Consider the following 21,135-nt stretch of genomic DNA (forward strand, 5'->3'; position numbering starts at 1 on the left):
GTCCTATGACACATGCACACGTAATGTAGTCTGGCATAACCCAAACCCCACAGAGCTCCATTGACAGCCTCCACATAATCTTTACAGGGACAAGTAAGATGAAAGTATTTTGCCAGGCAGCAGGATTGGATGAGGAACAAGGTGATACGTAGCTCCATAATGTTATCGGCCACCACCTATGGCTCACTGATTTAGGACACGCAAACAAAGGGAGCACCTAAGACTTCACCCACTCTACAAACGCTGAGGAGAAATTCCCTACCACCACCCCAACCTACAGTGGGAAACCGAAAAAGCCACCAGAGGGCATCTGCCTTCCCTCAGCCTCAAGAACCAGCCAAACCACAGGAACGCTGCCTTCAGTGGGAACCCAAATTGGGTGAGATAGTCAAGTCCCATACGGAGATCACCCCAACTTTTGAATTCAGCATGTAGTTCCACTTTGAAAAATGGTCAGAAGGCTCTCATGTGTACCATTAAACAAATCAATAGCTGGACCAGGTAGACCAAGGATGGCAATCTTTTTGAAGTTTTACTTTCTTTTTAAAGTATTTATTTTGGCCTCTGAAGCTTCATGGGGCATAAAAATGGCATGGCCTTGTTCTTGGGGTTGGGCACTGGATGTTCAGCCTTTGTGTTTTTGGGGGGAGGATGGTATCCTATATGTCCATTCCAAATCCTGACAATGCCAAAATAAAGAAAGAAGCATTGTGACATCATGATGCAACCTTTTGTACTTGTGTCACGACATTGCACAGAAGTATTTAACGGATGGAGTTGGCACTACAATGTCACAATGCATTTTTTGCCTCTTTCCTGCCCTGTGGATGCTCATGGATGCAAAAATAGATGCAATAAACATGATTTGTAAATAAAAAAACACAAAAAAAAATATACGCCACTGAACATCAGTGGTCTTTGTACTTTGGTCAGCAACATGACCTGGGCTTCCCTTGAGGCAACATAAAAAGAGCCAGGGGCACATGCAGTCCACAACCCTATGGCTACCCACCCTGGCCACTGACTAAAGGTGGGGAAATGTCATTCTCCAGATGCTGCTGACATCCCTCAACCTTGTTAGTACTGAATGCACTTCCCGAGAGTTGGAATTCAGCAACATTGAGGGGTGGTACAGGTTTGTCAACATAGATCCATGGCCTGTTTCCTGCATGGTTGACTTAGCTCTGCTGTCTCAAACATCACCTTGGCAGCTGCTAGAACCAGCCTCGCCCTTTCACATGCCAGAACATCTGGGCAGACTTCTCACACATTGTAATTCCACCCATCGCAGGTGCATTAGTGGAATCCTTTGGCAGCAGCTCATGGTAATGAAATATCCAGTTGTTGTGCTGCTGTGCCCTAAACAACCCTGCAACCACTTCTGTTCAGCAGCTGGATCCATGTACAAAATCCTTGTGCAGTCAGTTTATTTTTCTATAGAACTGTAAAGATGATTGTGCAAGGCAAAAGAAACCAATAATTTCTTTTACAGAACATTATAGTAAGTGGGGGACTACGGAGTGGAAAATAGGCTCCAATCTTACAATTAAAGATGTCTGTTTTGGCAGTTCCACTTCCAGTGCTATGAAAAAAGCCCCAGGGCTCCTTAAAATTCTGTGAAATGAAATGTTGTTTGACAGCAACATTTATCTTGAGCTGTCATCTTTAACATATGGCTGATATAGTTTAAAACGGTTTACTTTCCTCAATGTATTTATTTATTTATTCAATTTCTATAGCTGCCCATCTCAACAAGTGACTCTGGATCACTGAATGTAGTATTACTACATTCTAAGTATTTTTATCTGAGTAGAAATTACACAGAATGTTCTTTTGCATAATTATAAAACAGAGCCTTAGTATGTGTATTTTACTAGATTTAAAGGCCTCCTGACTCAGAATTACTCTTGGCAGCGAACATTTTAAAAGAGTAAAATAAAATAATAAACAGAGGAAACCATGTATGTCCAGACAAGACAAACTCCATACGCTACAAAAAAACACAATAGGGGATCAGCAGCCACCCTACCCTAGTGCCTGGGAAAACAGCCAGTTTTTAAAGAAGCTTTTAAAGAAGAAAAGTTTTTTTCTCCCATCGGGGTGGGAAAACACGGATATCTGGGGAAATGTTATTCCAGGGAATAAAAAAACCTTTCTTCTAGCTCACCATCCAAAATTCCACAATCTGCCCCCAGAGGTCTGTTTCCAGCCACTTCTAAATCAATCTGAATAAAGCTTCTCTTCTGTATCACCAGCTCTTCCAACCAACTGCATGCTCATGCAACAGGTACTACACTATGAGAATCTTGAGAAGTTCACTGACTTGCTTAGACTGAACTGGGCCTGAGCTTTTGGAGAAAAAAATAACTTCAAACTACATCAAGCCACTGGTTAGGAAACGGGTGTACATGTAGTGTGTTGGTGATACGTATTTTATTTACAACTATGGAATCACCATCTCATTCTATAGTTGAAAGAATCAGGGGATGACATAACCAACTTTTTTTTTCAGCATACAGTCTACTAAATCTGCAAAATTGATACACAGTCACATAAGTTTGTACCCAATTCTAATGCTATTTTGTACGATGAATGAAATTTGTCTTTTAATCCATCTGTAATCATAACTTCAGAAGTTTTATAGTACCATGTTTTATATCTGTGTTCACTGAGCATACTTGCTGGGAATGATTGGAATCTTAGTCCAAATCATTTGGGATGCTCTGAAATAAAATGTGTACAGTGGCACTTTCTTTACCTACTTTTATATTAATAAAATATAAAAATTGCCATCGTTATTCTGCCCACTTTTGAGATTCAGGTCCATTCTAGAGGAGGAATAGATTTTAACACACGGTGTTGGATATAGAAGCTGGTGGAGCCTCTTATGTTTCAGGCCAGATATCAGTATCTGGAGAATGGGACACATACACAAAAAGGAAGAAAATAACAGAAAAAGCATTTTAAAAATCTAGAACAAAAAGCAACTTTTGACAAAAAACCAGCTTGAGATAGAAAAGTTGACCCAAGTCATTAAAAAGTGCATTAAAAATTCCCAAATAAGTTGTTTCTTCAATGTATATTAGCAGTTGTATCCCAACTGTTGTGTTTTGTGGTTTTTGTGGTATTGAGATAGCATTTATTTAAAAAATAAATATTTTTATGAGTGTTATGAGCCTTTAAATTCTTAGCCAGCTTGCATTAAATCTGACTTAGAGTGTAAAACTTCCTTCCCCAAACCCTCTGCAATTCATTTCAAGAAAAAAAAATAATACAGTAAAGCTTCAATTTATCAGACTGGTAGAGCAGGAAGTGTCTTTTCTTTTAAAAAATTGTATGTTTATTCTTAAAATATTAAAATACAAAGAAAGTAAAAAAAGCAAGATGATACACAAAAAAATGACTGCTACATTTGAATTAAAAAACTATTGTAAAAAAAAGTAAATTACTTTTTGGTAATACATCCTTCCCTCCCTTTGTTTGTATCCCCAACCACAAGCCACAGTTTAGATATTTGAACTTTGCATCGAACATTAATAATTATTAGTTTCTATCTGATTCCTAAAAACTGTATTCCAAGTATCTAAACCTGCCTTATATATATATAAGGGAGCCATTTCTGCTTGAATTTGGTTAAACTTCAATTGTTGATACGTATTTGTAGTTTTGCCATTACAGCATATTCTTCCATTTTAGTCTCCTAGTCTGATATTCTAGGCAAGGTGTCTCTTTTCCAGTGGTATGGTAGGTTTATTCTTGCTGTGGTTAGCATGTGTCTTAATAAATTATAATTTTTTCATTTATGTTTTCTGGAATTATGCCTGATGGGGTATCTTTTTTGTGCCAGTCAGTCTACTCTGTGCATGCAGGAAAACCTGTTTGCCATTTGTGTGTGGACAAAGTGGAGATGATGGAACTGCCATGGCAGGAAGGGCCATTAAGCAGGCCTTGGCAGCAGTTGTTTCAGAACTTTACCAGGTAGGCCAAGGAACTTACAATGGCACTGAACAAGTGGCACTTATGACCAGTCCTCCTACTTATGACACCGCAGCATCCTCCGGTCACGTGATCGCCAATTGTGACCTTCTTTGCCAGCTTCCTACAAGCAAAGTCAATGGGGAAGCTGGCAGGAGGTTGCAAATGGCGACCACATGATGTCCTTGCTTAATGACCTGCTGGAATTAGCTTAACAATGGCAACCGGAAGTGCAGGAATTTCCATCACTAAGCGGTGCAGTCACGTGACATTGTGCTTTATGACTGCATCGGTTAGCAATGGAAATTCTGGTCCCAATTACCATAGTTAAGTAGGACAACTGCTTTTTCCCTTTGTTGGATGGCAGGGGGATGAGGAAATAGTGCTGGAGTGACTGGAGAAAGAAGCAACAAGGTGACCTGGTGGTAGCATTGATGGGACACTACAGAGGAAGGAGCTCACTTAGCTCTACTCTCTGGGCTTCCACAGTGGTGGCAAATGAGGTATGGAAGGATGCCACTGGTGGTGGGATGAGGAGCACTTTGGCAGCAGTGACAGTGGAGCTGGATGGAGCATGGCACAAGGAGATGCTCAATTAGCTAATGCTTGAACAGACTTTCTGTGCTGTCATCAAGGGAGGTATGAAACTGGAGGGGTGGCTGGTGGCAGCAGGAAGCCTGTTGAGTATGACTTGGTGGCTAAGGGTACTGGGGAGAAGGTGGTGGCATAAGGCATGGTGGGCAATAGAGTCTGGCTGCCCTGCTAAGGCACACACAGAAGAAACAACAGGAACTGATAAAGTCCAGATGCAATAGACTTGTCCAGTGTTTCTGAAAGCAACCGGAACAAACTGTCTTTAACCTGCACACAGTTGCCATGCAACTGTATGAGCAATATAAGCCAAGATTTTAAAATTGTTTTTGATCAGATGGTAAATATTCCAACATGTGTACAGGTTCTCTAGTTTTTGAAGGAGTTTGAAAAGAGTGAAAATAATATCTATGGGAGTCTGTAGTGAGACCTTCAGAGAATTAGCTATACATGTTGACATTTCATATTGTATTTGAAGCAGCAAAGGCAGATTCATCTGTGTTCCCTAAAATAGCATTTTAAAAAGGTATGCATTACAGAATGATGTATTATGCCATGTGTACAAAAATAGAGCAAGATTACACTTAATATATTGACAGAGTTATGTTAGTAATCAGTTTGACTTCCTTTCTGATTCACTGCCAGTTCTGTCTGAACTTTATTAGAGACCCACCTTAGGAGTTTTATTCCAGCCAGTTGGCCTGGGAAGAAGCAAAACAAAATAACCAAAATAAAATATTGTCATTTATCACCCCACCCTTCCAAATCTATGGCTTTTAAGTGTTTATTCATGAAACAAAACCTCCAGGAGTCACCCAGAAATTAAGTATTCTTCTATATTCATTCCCATATGCATTAGCATTACAAAACAACTTGTTTAAAATATTATGTTAGCATTCCACAAACCTAAAAGATATTACATTACTATCATATTATGAACTGATGATGTGCTCACGTTTAGGTAGAACACTACAACTTTCTTATATGTAAAAGTGTTCTTGCTCTGCCAGTGTAACACATTAGCTTTAAGAATATTTATGGTAGTAATCCTGTATGGAACACAAAAGTCAAAGTTATGCAGCTGTGCAGTATTGGCAGCTCCTGATGTTCTAGTAGGCATTTGGTAAGAATCCAAGACAGACAAACCCAACCTCAGTAAATCTCAACTGACACATCAAAGCCCCATGTGACCAAAATATGCTGCCATTTACTCAGTGTCCATCTGTATCTTCAAATCCATTTTATCTTTAAATAGCTCATGTGCTTTTGGTGCATGAGAGACGCAGTCCAAAATCGGACTACCGTATGTGTTTTGTAAGGAAGGCTGGGGCTATTGTTCTTTAGTTCCTCCAGTTTGAAGGAGGATTGAGGGATTGTTTTTTAAAATGATACCAGAACTTACACTAATTTTTCTTCCTATCCAAAATGGTGGGAAACATCCTGGAAACAATTTTTGACCACTGTCCGGCTAAAATTCGTAAGTGTGATCAAAGAGATGTGTGGGAAGCCAAAAAGATGTGGTCTAAGGTAATAGGTTGCTTACTCCAACATTAGTGCATGGAAATGGCAACTTTACTGTCTTTACAAAAACAATTGCCCCCGCAGGAATTGTACAATTTTCCACTGGCCTCCAACCCTACCCATAATTTTGTTGGGCCAGCGGAAGCTAAAAGGCTGCAACCTCCTCCATTCTCGTGTCCCTGCTTACGGTTGCCAAGGAGTCAGTATGGAAGCTTCTGTCCCAGCATTACTGTTCAGGGGGAGAAACATGAAAGCTTCAAGTGATCCTGTTGAAAACTATGCAGGGAAGAGGCACATAAAACTTACTCTCTACAACCCCATTATAGCAGTGGTATTGTGACAGGGAATTTGACAAGATATCCTAGGCTCCTGCAGCCTGACACATAGAGGCCTTTAAAGTCTGCAGGTGACCTGAGACAGATAATGTCTTGGTGACCTTCTCAGATCCAGTTGTAGAATGCTACTACTTTCCATCTTGGTCTATTAAGAAAGTTACAGGTCCTCAACTTATGACCACAATGGGGACCAGAAAGTCTATCGCTAAGTGAGGCAGTCATTAAGTGATTCACACCCAACTTTATGACCATTTTGCCATGGTCATTAAGTGAATCACATGGTCATGTGGTTAAGCGGATCCAGCTTCCCCCAGACTTTGCTTGTTAGAAGCTGGCTGGGAAGGTTGCAAATGGCAATCATGTGACCCCAGGACACTGCAACCATTGTAAATACATGCTGGTTGCCAAGCTCCTGAATTTTGATCATGTGACTGCAGGGACACTGCGACAGTTGTATGTGCAAGGACCAGTTGTCACATTTTTCGGCACCATCATAACTTTGAACGGTCACTAAACAAATGGTCGTAAGTTGAGGACTACCTGTAATCCTTTTCCCCACAGCACACTGTATAAATTTTCTGTTCCTGCAGTATTTCCACATAGTAATTTTTGCATTAGTGCTATCCTTGATTTGTCACAGGTGATTAAAATGGGAAATAACATTCTACGTAAATTTCACCAATATTCTGTGATATTTCTCTACATCTAGCTTTGATGGTTCATTTGAAGTATTGTGTAATTGCCTTTCCCTTTTTTTCTAAGCTGCATCAGACTGACAGCTAGATCATGCTAAGATTACCTGAGATAAGTAGGTGATACATTTTTTCATTCAGTCTTCCATCAACTAAAGCATAAGCTCATAGGGGAGGTGTCAGTCAGAATATATGTATATAGGCAACTATTAAGTTAAAACTATGTAAGAGCTCAGAATGTGTAACAGATCTTATTCAGACGACATTTCTTAATCTAGGATGTCGTAACTGTGTTCTGGTTTGGATGCTTTTTCTTCAGCAGGAGACAGAAACACATGTGTGGGCTAGTCCAAAACAGCTAACAATTAAATTAAGAGAAAGTACTGAGACATCACTTTTCTGTCTTGAGGCTTTGCTTAAATCCATGCAAATCATGTTCAGTCTGGTATTATCTTGCTAATGGGCAGTTTGGCTATATGCGACGTTTTGTAAAGAAACCAGATGTACAGCATGCAGAAAGACTTTTTAAAGACTTCAGTGACAGATGAGCCAAACTGGAAAGGGCAAGGAAGCCACGCTTCTCACATCTGTCTAAGAACACAGACAGGCATGTACCATGTAGCTGGGCTCTGGGAAAGTAACTGGATATCATGGCTGCACCCTTTTGTAATTTGCAGTCCTGTTAGTAAAATTAGATTTGAAAACAAGGCTACTTCATCAGCATTTCAGCTTGGTTATGAGACTGTAACCGAAACAAAATTCTGCAAGACTAAATTGCAAAGTTGCAATTAGAAGTCCCTTCAATTAGAAAAGATGAAGCATAGTAATTATGAAACAAGAATGTAGCCAGTTCTCAACTGTCCATAAAACTCAGATCTAGTACGATGTAACTTTGAAAAGAAATACAGTAAAATTAGGGGAGGGAAATCCAGTAGAGAAATTCCCATTTCTAAAATTCTGCCAGGGTTGCACTGGCTATGGCAGAACATTTGCATGTGCGCATGGACAAATAAGCAGACAAGTTGCAGGGGTGGCCTACCACCGTGGTGGAACAAGGATGATTTTGTTCCAGCGTCCTCCACATGCCTCTTCTCTCTCACCACTGTCAGAACACTAACCTTGTAGGAGGGATGTCAATGGATGTATCTGCTCCATTGAGACTGATTTATAGAGGCAGTCCTTCATCTACAGACATAGCCACTGGCCGTGATGATAGTCATGATGATGTCATAATGACAAACACATTATTTTGACAACACACAAATGACATGATTATGTAACTAGCACCGTAATGTCTGATCCATGTATGTATAATGTGTCATTTGCACAGCATCATCACATATGTTGTCACCCCCCCACACACCTGGCGGTCACAGATCTCTCTCTTGTTCTGTCCAGAGAGAAGGAGATCCACTATATCCAGTGAACTTTGGATGCCTTCCTGGGACAAGAAGACTGTGCCCTTATCTTCATTTTCTATTTCTCTGGAAATAGCTTTGAAGGCGAAAGGTCCCCTGTGCAAGCACTGAGTCATGTTTGACCCTTTGTGTGGATGCCGCTTTCGTGACATTTTCTTGGCAGACTATAGCGGGGGTTTGCCATTGCCTTCCCCAGTCGTCCCCTTCCTCAGCAAGCTGGGCACTCATTTTACCGACCTCGGAAGGATGGAAGGCTGAGTTGACCTGAGCTGGCTACCCGAGAATCCAGCTTCTGCTGGGATCGAAGTTGGGTTGTGGGGAGGGTTTTTGGTTGCAATACTGCCGCCTTCCACTCAGCGCCACATGAGGCTTCAAAGGTGAAAGGTCCCCTGTGTAAACACCAAGTCATGTCTGACCCTTTGGAGGGATGCCACTTTTGCGGCATTTCCTTGGCAGACTATAGCGGGGTGGTTTGCCATTGCCTTCCCCAGCTGTCACCTTCCCCAGCAAGCTGGGCACTCATTTTATCGACCTTGGAAGGAGGGAAGGCTGAGTTGACCTGAGCCGGCTACCTAAGACAGAATCCAGCTTCCGCTGGGATCAAACTCAGGTCATGGGGAGAGTTTCGGTTGCAATACTGTCACTTACCACTCTGCGCCACACTGGAAACAGCTTTACATACTCTAAAAACAGCAGCCCAGTAAACTTTTACAAAATGCCACATTTTGTACCCATTATTTTAATTTGGAATCCCCACTCCGCCACAGTATCCAAAATCTTTCTCTGTAGCATAAGGTATATTTAAGGCATGTGAATAATACATTACATTGACAAGTTTCGTATTTTAATATACTGAGCATACAACTGAAAATGAAAAGTAATAAAGCTATATGCATAATTTATTCACAGTCTGAAATAATAAAAACAGGATTTGAAATGACCAAAGTTTATATTGTCACAGCTATTATTAACAGTGTGCAGATAAGGAAATAATCAGTAGCAGGTATTCAGGTATGCTAATTCTGGAAGTAGTGAACTATTAATGACGTGCAGAGATTTTCCTGTTCAGTTTAAGTATGTAATGTACATGATAGGGGACAAGCCAAAGTATTGACTTGCGAAATTCACACTTTTTAAAACAGGAAAAGGGAGACATCCAATTCTGTTGTTTGGGATGAGGTCAATGAGCACTCAGTGACAAACTTCAACATTTCAAGCAGCTTTCCCCACTCATTGCTCCTCAGATATTCAATTTCAATTCTTTGAGGCCACCCTGGCTAAGAATTCTGGGAAAGGAACTCAGCACATTTGGAGGAGGTGAAAGACATGGCTACATTTTTCCTTCATATGATAATCACACTATTTTCAGATACAGGATATTCACTGGAGAAAGCTGGTGAATATGCACTAGATCATTGCTTTCAAGAACAGGTATCTCCAAAAATTCAGATTTCATTCACAGTCAACACATGGCACAAGAGCATCAGCAGCTCCTTCACTGCAGACAATCAGTGCACCAAGACAATTGTCTCTTAATCCACTTGGTTTTGTGCTGGACTCTAGCAGAAACCTATCTGACAGCACAACTGGCTGGTGGTTAAGGTATTCTGCAAACAGGGTTGCCAGCTTCAGTCAAACTTAATGAAATAAATGGAATTTAAATTATTAATGGATCTGAAGTTTTGCGGACTCTAAATCCAAGCTTCTATATATTTCAGCATCTTCTCTGTACATAAAGAGATCAAATACTGAAGAAGGGTGCAGAAAAAGAACATGAGTCATAAAGGTAAGTTTGGATGTGGCAAAATGGTATCCTTTCTTGACAAACCCATAAAACTGGAAATTACATTTCTGTATTTTTCTTTGGATAACATTCAATTTAGATAATGCCCAGCAATTATATTTTGGATTTGCCATCTATAGCAAGCTCTATCCTTTTTAATCTTTTAGATATTACTAACATAAGCAACATGTTAATGTGTCCTGGGAATGAGAATAGAATACAGTTTCTAACTGATATTTTAAAGATGCCTATTTATTTTGAATTTGATTTTTAAAATAGTTTGCTTTCAGTCCTTCTCAAGCAGTGATTGAAAGTACATTGTAATAATCTGTCAGAGCAATGTCCCAACACGAGATGGCATATTATTAGTTTGAGAAACATTAAATAAACTTGGGAAAATTCTTAGGGTTAAATAAAGTGAATGTAGGGAAGACATTCACTTTATTTTTGCATTCAGAAGAATAAGCAGTTTTAAAGCTCAGATTTTTTTTTTTTTTAAGTTTTGGGTACTAAAGAAACAATGTTTTGAACAGCATAGAAAGTCTGTGGTCAACCTTTTTTTATCAACGATAGGCTTACCACAGATCACCAAGCTGAATCATACTTCTTTTCCCAGGCAAATAAAAAGGAGGGTGCAAACAGTAGGCCAGCCGTCCAGAGCTTCCTAGATGTTTTGAACTCCAACACACGTAATTCCAGCCACAAAGCCAATGGCCATGTTGGCTGAACATTTTAGAAGCCGTACTCTACCACTGGAGGACAGCAGATTGTGCAAGCTTGCTACTGTTAGACATCCCAGTAAACCTGCAGAAGTTTGCTCCATGAAAGCTTACAGATTCATTTGATGATTGAGGCAGCTCCAGCCACACAAAGCATGTTATGCAAAACTGCCCCACCAGTGAATGAATAGGGTAGCTCTTGCTGGGCAGGTCATTCACTGGATGTCTGAAAACTTCCACACTTGCACTAAAAAGGGAGTCATAAACTGAGACTAAAAGACATTACTCCAAGCCCTTCAACAAGTCTGATTTAGAATAATACCATTTCTTAAAATAACTAACTGAGGCAGGGGGCAAAACCCCAAACAAGAGTCACCCATGCTACATATAGGGTTCATTCTTTACGGCTGAAATTCTCCCCAGTGCGCTGCAGATTTTGAATGCCGGAACAGTAAGAACTCATCGGAGTCCCGACCAGCTGTGTAAGTAGGATGCCCATCCGGAGGCCTGGGATGCGCTCTCTTCGTCACCTTACAAAACACAACACAACCCGTACTGGCTTTAAGTATCAAGCCCCAGATTTAAATGACAGGACATAAAGCACAATTCAGTCTTTTAGTAAATTACACTATACCTTTAATGTGCATAGTTAATATGGTTAGTATGATTAGAACCACAGTAATTACCATCGGTAGGAGAGCCATGTTAGTCTGTGGTGGCAAAAGACCAGAAGGGGTCCGATAGCACCTTTTCTGACTAACACATTTTATTAAAAGGCATAAGCTTTCCTGAGCTGTGGCTCACTTCATCAGATGCACAGAGAACCCATAAAGGCAGAGTCAAGCGAGAAGTGTCAAGATCTTCTGCCAAACAGACACTCTCTTGTTGCATACAGACTGGCTGGACAATGATTTTCAGACACTTTTGCTCACTGCTTTTTTTTTTTAAATGAATAAATTAAAAAACATTTTGAGAAAGAAAATCATGTCTACAGTTAAATACAGTTTCAGATAATTTGAACGTAAGTAGTCACAGATGGTTTCTTAGAAGCAACAGTTTAGATTGCACTATTACTTTTGTTAAATAGACTTTTTTCAACAGTTTCAATTATAGGAAAACAATGGTTGGAATTAGTTGCAAATTTACCACAAATGTTACCATGTGTCCCTTCCTTTAATAATGCTAGTAGCAAAACAGACTCACATACCTTGAGCAATTGCAACAAGTTTTCCTTTTTCTTCAGGACTTAGTTGCAACATGGTGTCTATTACTGGAAGAAGCCTCTGTCTTTCGCTGCCGGATTTTAGAAATATAAACTGTAACAGCACGTTCTTCAAATATTCCAGATTAGCAACAGATTTCTCTCGTTCTTGGTTTCTTTCTAATCGCCTTATTTCACTTTTAAGAAGCTGAGATGGAAAAACAAGCAATACATTTCTTAGAATGAAGATGAGAAAGCACAGAGTTTATTAGGCAAAACGTTATATTAGAAAAATAGCCCTGAAAACAGTACAGGAGGGTCTGCCCAGTTAAAAGATCCAAGGTAGACTTAATGTAATGTAATACCAGAGACAGGAAAGGCCAGTTTGTGGTTCTTCAGGTAGGCTTGAATATATTTCTTGCAATTCCTAATCATTAGCAATGTGTCTGAGGCTGAGGGGAGTTAAACTCACAATTTCCTGATTTCTCGTATAATATAATAAATTCCTCTGCACAGTCAGGCAAGGATTAACTGAGTGCACCAACGATCTTAAAGAAATCTGTCAGGGAGTTAGAACATTGCACTGTGTTCCTTCTGATTTCAAGTGTCCCATTTTATACTTTATACCATACTGTGACATCTTCTCTGTTTCAGAACACAGAGAGTTTCCAAAAACAGATAACAAACTCATATCCTGGATCCATTCCTTAAAATCGGGGAGTGGCTTTCTTTCCAATTATACAGATTTATTCTCTTTGCCATATCCCAGGCTCTACAGAGCCAAAGCTCTTTGTGAGATGACAGATTCCATGTTTTACAAATATAATTCCACATCACATTAAAAAACTTAACTATAATCATTTTTAATGTATTAATTTGAAACCAAAACGAAGTAATAATAGAACAGGACCAAATCATGTGTCCTAAAGAACCTTCAAATTTTGTATTTTGCCAACATAAGAAATTTAATGCCCATCCCTTTTTAAATTCTTTGAGGGATCCTAAACATTATTTGAGGATTCCAACTTAAACTTTGATATGGTCAAACTCTCTTCCCTCTTTCATCCCTTCTGTATTTTATTTGCTTATTCACCTACCAAATTACCTGTGTCTGGGTTTTGCCCAACCAACTAAAACTTCTCACGAGAGATCACCACTTACAAGAATAGGAAATGAATGAAGGATGCCATGACAGTAGTGTGTGTGAATTGTTAAGTTGTGCAAACAAGAGCAGAATATCATCAAATTCACATATACCTTAAATCTAAGTTGGAGCATAGTAAGTATATGACCTGTCCCACCCGGTCAGGCGGAGAGGGCATGTTTTGGACCCTGTCCATGAGAAATTGTCAATTGGCAGGGTCCAGGGGGAGGGCCTTCTCTGCCATTGCTCCCACCCTTTGGAATAAGCTACCCTCATAGAGAAGGCAAACCCCCTCTCCTGGCCTTCTGGAAGGGGCTCAAGACGTGGCTGTGCCACCTCACTTGGGGTGGGAGGGGGGACAGTTCATCATGGTGGTGGTTGGCGCCTTGGTGCGGCCCCGGGAAATTTTGACCAGACTGATTTTGCCATCTCGGGCTTTAGATTTTAGAGTTTTTATTATATTTGTATATTTATATTTTTATAGTGTATCTTTTTAATTGATATTTAATTCCTACTGTTTTAATTTCTTTGCGAACCGCCCAGAGCCGTTTTCGAGATGGGCAGTGTAAAAATACGATAAATGAGTAAAATAAATAAATATGACTACTAACCTTTATTTGTTCCATTAGGATAACATTGGTTGCTTCTGACTCACGAAGCAATCCACTTAAGTGATCAGCACTCTTTGAAGTTGTATTTAACTTCTGGACCAGCTCTTGTTTTGTGAGCTCTGTTTCCCATTGTGGAGGTTCTAAAATTGTTTACAAAGAGATGATTTCTGGCTTGCTCAGTACATTTTTTAACTATAAGGGTTTTAATTTATGGCTATAACCCAACATTATATGCATTTTTAAACTTATGAGTTTTAAAGTCCAAATTTCCATTCTCACTCTTGCAAACAAGATCAAAACCAAAACCCTTTTACTTCATGCACGTTCAGAATGTTAGTCACCAGTCATTCCAAGTATCAAGCTTACATACTTAATATTGGTCAAAATTGTTAAATTTGTCAACCTTATAAAAAAATAGTATCTGAAAATTCTACATCTAACTGTTTAGAAGTTCAGTTGGCACCATCAATTTAAGAACAGCAGAGATTAGTAAGACAAAGGTAAGTAAAGGTAAAGGTAAAGGTTTCCCTTAACATTGTCCAGTCGTGTCCGACTCTAGGGGGCGGTGCTCATCTCCGTTTCAAAGCCGAAGAGCCGGCGTTTGTCCGTAGACACTTCCGTGGTCATGTGGCCGGCATGACTAAATGGAACGCCGTTACCTGCCCGCCGAAGCAGTACCTATTAATCTACTCACATTTGCATGTTTTCGAACTGCTAGGTTGGCAGGAGCTGGGACTAGCAACGGGAGCTCACCCCGTCACACGGATTTGAACTGCCAACCTTCCGATCGGCAAGCTCAGCAGCTCAGCGGTTTAACCCGCAGCGCCACCGCGTCCCTCAAAGACAAAGGTACTTCATCACAAATGGGAATTTAGGAGGAGTTTGTTCACTTCTTTGCTCCCTGTATCTCTAGCTCTAGGGGAAGATGCAAAAGAGCTCCAACAGCAGCTAGATGAAGAAACTTGCACCATAAAGAGCTAACAACTGGCTACTTTGACAGACACAGCCAGGTCAAGGCCATTCTCCTCCAAATTTCAAAAGCAGCCCAGCACTGGGAACATCTGAAAATCCATGGAGAATTGTAAACAAGTTTATTCACATAATAATACATAGCCCAAAGATTCAGAGGTAGAATAGCAAAAAGACCTGTGCACATTTCTTAATAACTTGTCTACTTGTTATATTTTAAATGCATAGTTAATTATTTTCAATCTGCTGCTGGGATATAAAATATTTCAAATGAATGATTCTGGTAAGATGCTGGAAATAAACTTTAAAACTCCCATGCCCCACCATACGGCCATCTTACCAAATTTCATTTCTGGAGTGTTGAGAAGCTGTTCTAAGGATGGTACGTAGGTACCGGCAGAAGATACAGACTCTGTGTCAGTGGTTTCCATTCCTTCGCCTTCTTCTCTAGTTACAGCATGCACATCAAGAAGAGGAAGGTCAGCGCTTCTTCGTTCTCGCAAGCTTTTGTTTGGTAGACCGGAAGGTGCAGAATCTGAAAAACAAATGAATAGAAAATAATTGAGACTACTAGCTGGGAGTTAACATGAGCGCTATAAAATCATATAACAAAACAGCATAAAAAATGCTGAGTCACCCAACAGAACTGCTCCGAATATGTGTTTTTAAGGCTACCCATTTTTGTTGCAAATGAAGCCATTGCATTAAATTATCAAATATATAAATTACTGTTCAGAGATGCTTCCAACTGTGTTACCTGAAGTAAACTGTCTTCAGTTGAATCTTCACAGACCATAATGAAATAATAAAACACTTGATTTAGTGACAAATTCACCTTAAAATTGTTTATTCAAATGTATGTGACCTGGGAAGAGAATAATCTTAATTTAAATTTAGGCAAAGGAGTACTGTTGTCAGGTACCCTCTGCTGAATTTTCATTTTTTCTTCAATGAAAAATGGACCACTAGCTTACTTTTGATGCTTGGCTCACTTCTGAGTTGAAAAAGCTGGGTTTCAACTTTAGATAGCTGTTGTTGTAATGTTTCCACAGTTTTTCTGTGCTCCTCTTGCAAATGTCTGACTTGGTCCCGGAAACTATTCCGAAGAGCTTCATTCTGGGCTGTCAGCTGACTCACAGTCTGTGCATGTTCAGATTTTATTACCATGTTTTCAGATTGTATTGTGCAAAGTCTGGAAAACATCCCACCCGTCCCAAGTTTCAATATTAGAAAAAGTAATAAATATCCTGAGACTAAGAGGAAGGAATGTCTACATTACCACTGTTGACCATTTCTCTTAACAGATTACTTTATTAAGAGATATTCCCATTAGAGCCAGTCTGATCTAGTGGTTAAGGCTCCAGGCTAGAATCCAGGAGACTGTGAGTTCTAGTCCCGCCTTAGGCATGAAAGCTGGCTGGGTGACCTTGAGCCAGTCACTCTCTCTCAGCCCAACTCACCTCACAGGGTGGTTGTTGAGGGGAAAATAGGAGGAGGAAGGAGTATTTGGTATCTTCGCCGCCTTGAGTTACTTATAAAAATAATAAAGGCGGGATAGAAAACAAACAAACAAACAAACAATGACCTTTAGTTCTAAAGATTATTAATGAAAGAGATATTTGGATGCATAATTAAAAAAAATATGGCTAGTCACAAGCCAACAGTAAAAAGTATATGCTAAAAAAACATACTTTTCTCGGAGCTCTGCTTCCTTTGCTACGGTTTCTTGAAGAATCTTATTGTGCCTGTCCAGCAATGTATCATGTTCAGTCTGCAAGGCCTGAAGGTCCACCAGATTAATTTGTAAGTTATGTTGTGTATCTTGCAATTTAATTTTCAGTTGCTCTATTACCTTTTCCATGTGTTCTCTAAAAGAAAGAAAAGTTCACAACGTATCCGAAAGTGTGTAACTTGCTTTAAAAATTACAAGTTATTAACATAAATTACAGGTGAGCAATTTGAACTCTTTTGAACAAGAAACTTCATGAAAAGTCCTCCCTCAAGTTTGAAGTGGGCCTTTTTGAGCATTTGGTGAGTGTTGCACATTAAATGTTTCAAAGCATTTTATTTATTTATTTAAATAGCTCCCAGAGCCACTGGGAGTCAGGTGGCATGTATATTTAGTATTTCATTTCATTTCATTTATTTTGCAGGTCTCTAAAACAGTTTATTCTGTATTTTATTGGGTATTACCATGGGATCAATATGGTTTAATTGGTATCAGTATGTAATAGAATTGTAAAATAATAGTAACAGGAATGATAAATGGATTTGATTTTCTGCAGTCACATCCCAAATATGTATTCACAAGTATGTATACTCCATGAAATGTACATGGAAAGGCCACATTTCCTGGCTACTGTGTGCATACGGGCCAAAAAGTTATGCCTTAGGGATTGAGTCCCATCTATTACTCTAAATTCTCATGCACATGCAGGAGATGGTAGAGCAGGAGATTGCTTTCCAGGAAAGATCTCAACCTCTGAACCAGATTTTATCGAATGGCAAACACACACACAAACACACACAAAACAAAAAGCACACGGAAGCTACTGAAAGCATCAGTTGGAGGCAGAGAGTTTTGGATAAGATGCTTGGTTGAGAACAAAAGTAACCTTCTGCTACTATCATTCTGGAAAACAACGAAGTCAGTGTTTGTCAACCTTGACAACTTTCAGATGTGAAGAATTCAACTCCCAGAATTCCTCAGAAAGCATGGCTGGCTGGGGGATTCTGGAAGCTGAACATCCACACCTCTTAAAGTTGCCAAGGTTGAGAAACACTGATCTAGGTGGAGTCCTTGGTGCTCTCTGAGCCTTGTTGTTTTCTTGCAGACGTTTCATTGCTGGACTAGGCAACATCTACCGTGCCACTGAAGATGTTGCCTAGTCTGGCAATGAAACGTCTGCAAGAAGACAACAAGGCTCAGAGAGCACCAAGGACTCCACAGTTCAACCCTGAGCTACAGATATTCGCTTCAATTGGTACTGATCTAGGTTATGGGAATCTTTCTTGTTTCCTACCTCTGGGACAGATGCACCCTTTGGAACCTAAGGTACTGCCGTCCAGTTATATGGATATAACATGAACATACGTACATACAGATTGAACTTTAGCTTTTAGAGTTTATGGTTTTCCTTGAAAAAGAGTATGCTGGATCTGGAACACACCGATGTGACTATTTTATATAAAATACAAACATACGTCAACTATTAGGACTGCTTTATATTGCTTTTTTAGATGTTACTTTAGTTGTGGTGAGGTCTTTACTGAATAGAAAGGGAGAGTAGGCAGGAACAAACTCTGCTAAGTTTCTTTTATATTCCTTTCTGGAAGAAAGACCAAGAGGAAGAGCTAAGCTGGTCACTAGCATTTTGCTCATTCAGCCAATTTTAAAGGTAAAAATAGCCAACTGGTTAGATACTCTCTGTTTAAAAAATGAGAATAGAAATTATTCAGATTTTATAAAGGTAGTGGATTCTAGATGATCACGCTTCCCTCTTCAAAGGTGATTCTTGAACCTGGAACTAAAAAACTGATTCAAAACAAAATTCAACCCATTGTATGTAAAGCTTACCTTTCTTGTTTGGTCACATCAGTTTCAGATTGTGAAGATCTATTCTTCTGTTTTAATACATTATGAACACGGACTTTGTAGTTTTCAAATTCAGAGGTTACAGCAGAATGTTCTGCCTGCAATGAGATACAGGATAAAATGAGAATAACTACAGGTAGTCCTCGACCTATGACCATTCATTTAGCAACCATTTGAAGTTATGACGGCGGTGAATGAATGGTGGCTACCACTGGTCCTTGATGCTCTGGCTGTCCCAGCACCCCCATAGTCATGTGATCGCGATCTGGGTGCTTGGCAACTGGTGAGCACTTACAACCTGTTGCAGTGCCCCGAGATCATTTGTAACCTTCCCTGCCAACCTCCTCAGAGAGTCAATGGGGAAGCCAGCAGGGTGGTCAGAAGTCTCTGGGTAAGCCTCCTCCACCTGTGCACTCTCCCCCAGTACCTCTGTGCTCATGCCACACTGGCCACTCCTACACCCCTGCGCACCCTCCCCAACCTGTGCCCGCACCCCTACTGACCGTGCCGCACCCCCATGCACCCTGCCAACCCAGCAACAGCCACTTACCTGCCTGTCGGTCTGGGACTTGCAACGTCCTGCTGGCTTCCCCACTGACTTTGGTTGTGGGAAGTCGGCAGGAAGTTGCCTCGCCTAACGACCGTGGGATTCAGTTAACGATGGCAATGCAGTCGCACTTTACGACCATGTCGCATAGCGATGGAAATTCCGGTCACAACTGTCACCATAAGTTGAGAACTACCTATACATTCTATATAAACAGCTAAACTATCACATATGATCCAATTGACATAAAAAACAAGAACAGAGTAATTATTTCTCTTTCCTCATCGTTGTAAAATAAACTATTCTTATATAACAAGTATATATGCCTAATTTTGTGGGAATAGCAGAAAAAATACTTTTGTTTCAAAACTAGGATCAACATTATTTCACAGCCTCCCCATACACCACGAATGATGGAATAAGTACAATGTTATTTGAAACAAAGTGTATCCAGCTGCTTCATAGGACAATTACTATGCAAGCTAGGGCAAAAATTCTACAAGGCCTGATTTAGCCATGGCACATCCAGACATAAACCAGTCCCTTTCTAAAGCTACATCCATCAAAAGCCTAGTTATAATTACATTCTGAGTCATTCAATTTTGCAAAAGCAAACAAGATTGAAAATTACACATTAAATCTACAGGAGCTTGTTAAAGAGCCCACAAAAGCATGCTCTGCTATAAACAGAGTATCTATCTTTTAGTCTAGTGCACTCCACAGATTACTCAAGCAGGCCTCCCATAGTACAAATATTCTTAGCATCTTGTCATAATTTGATTTTCCATCTGCTTTTCAAAACAGTCTTCAGGAAATAGAGCCTATGCTTCTCCAACTACTATTATCAAGTACCAACTAGCTAGTGAAAATGTAAATTAGTTCTTCTTGGGTCAGTTCCCATAGAACACACCCTTAAAGGGTGAATACTTAAAAGCTGCTTTTTTATACAAACCTACGAATTAAACCTTGGTAAGTTAGTATTTCTGCCTAAAACACACCCACAAATAGCTTTTCACAGTGCCATCCTCAGTTTAAGTGCCTTGCAATCAACTGAAAGGCACCCCTTGTCTATGCAGCCTTTGGAGCAATGGCACAATACTGCAGGGAAAGATACCAAACGCTTACAATAGCAGATGTAAGAGACAAGTTGTATACCAACTGGCCTAGTTGTGACAGGCATGGATGATGAAGTAATACTTCTTCAAGAAAGCAATACATTGTGCTGACCGTGTTTGAACTTTTCTATTGCCTTTTAATATGCATTCCTCAAAGCTGCCCTCATGTCATCTACTCAGTGGGAAACTGATCTGAGAGGTCTTCAACACCAGGTGTTTAAACACTATTCATGGTCCAAATGACTGAATAACTGTAAGCTGACGTCAGCTCCACCTGGTAGGCCACACTAGGAAATCTATAAGGCTAAAACTACTTTTACTGAGATCGGCTAGTGACAGAACCTTGCAAGTCTGATTGTGCTGTGCCTCCTCCCTCTTCTTATACTCCAGTGAATCAGGGAGGCCTCTGCCTGAGCCGCTTTCAAACGTGATCTGGCTGCTATGGACCAAATGCTTTCAGCCCCTTTTGCCTAAGTAACAGTTCCTGCACATTTCCATCGAGGTCATCTTCCTTACCCTCTAAGCTGTCTACTGAACTGTCCATAGAGGAATTGTTATGAGGAAACCGGACTAAGTTGGCTCGAAATACCTTTGCTGCGCTACATTCTTCTTGGAGAGCAGCTACTTTCTGCTGATAAGTACTCAAAACCCGCTGATGCTGCTCTAGCGAAGTCCGCAGATGCTCCTGAATTTTGTGTTTTTCGGAAGTTAGCTCAGACAGCTGAATCTGCAAAAGAATATTTATTTCAGTAGAATTATTATTGTTCACTCAAGGTTTTTTTTTTTTTTAAGGATAATAGTAAACTGAGCCATCTGCTTCAAAGCTTTCACCTCTTGTTCAAGGCGGCTGTATTCACCATTTTGAATCGCAACTAATATATATGGTTGTGGAAAGAGGAGTTTAATCAAGCAAAACTCA

The 21,135-nt window shown here is 40.0% G+C and overlaps 1 protein-coding gene across 1 annotated transcript in view; it reads right to left on the reverse strand.

Annotated features, from left to right (window-relative positions):
* Positions 1-9,251: 9,251 nt before the first annotated feature.
* GCC2 (GRIP and coiled-coil domain containing 2) overlaps positions 9,252-21,135 on the reverse strand; it is a 30,507-nt gene continuing 18,623 nt past the window's right edge. Inside the window, exons 16-23 of the mRNA XM_063304917.1 lie at positions 20,806-20,943; positions 18,537-18,652; positions 16,651-16,827; positions 15,934-16,151; positions 15,300-15,494; positions 13,991-14,130; positions 12,242-12,443; positions 9,252-11,564 (exon numbers count right to left, since the gene is read on the reverse strand). Coding sequence (XP_063160987.1) covers positions 11,494-11,564; positions 12,242-12,443; positions 13,991-14,130; positions 15,300-15,494; positions 15,934-16,151; positions 16,651-16,827; positions 18,537-18,652; positions 20,806-20,943 — 1,257 coding nt within the window. The 3' untranslated portion in view covers positions 9,252-11,493. The remainder of the gene's footprint in view (positions 11,565-12,241; positions 12,444-13,990; positions 14,131-15,299; positions 15,495-15,933; positions 16,152-16,650; positions 16,828-18,536; positions 18,653-20,805; positions 20,944-21,135) is intronic.

The sequence above is a fragment of the Candoia aspera genome, chromosome 5 (assembly GCF_035149785.1).
Source record: "Candoia aspera isolate rCanAsp1 chromosome 5, rCanAsp1.hap2, whole genome shotgun sequence".
NCBI classification, from domain to species: Eukaryota; Metazoa; Chordata; class Lepidosauria; order Squamata; family Boidae; genus Candoia; species Candoia aspera.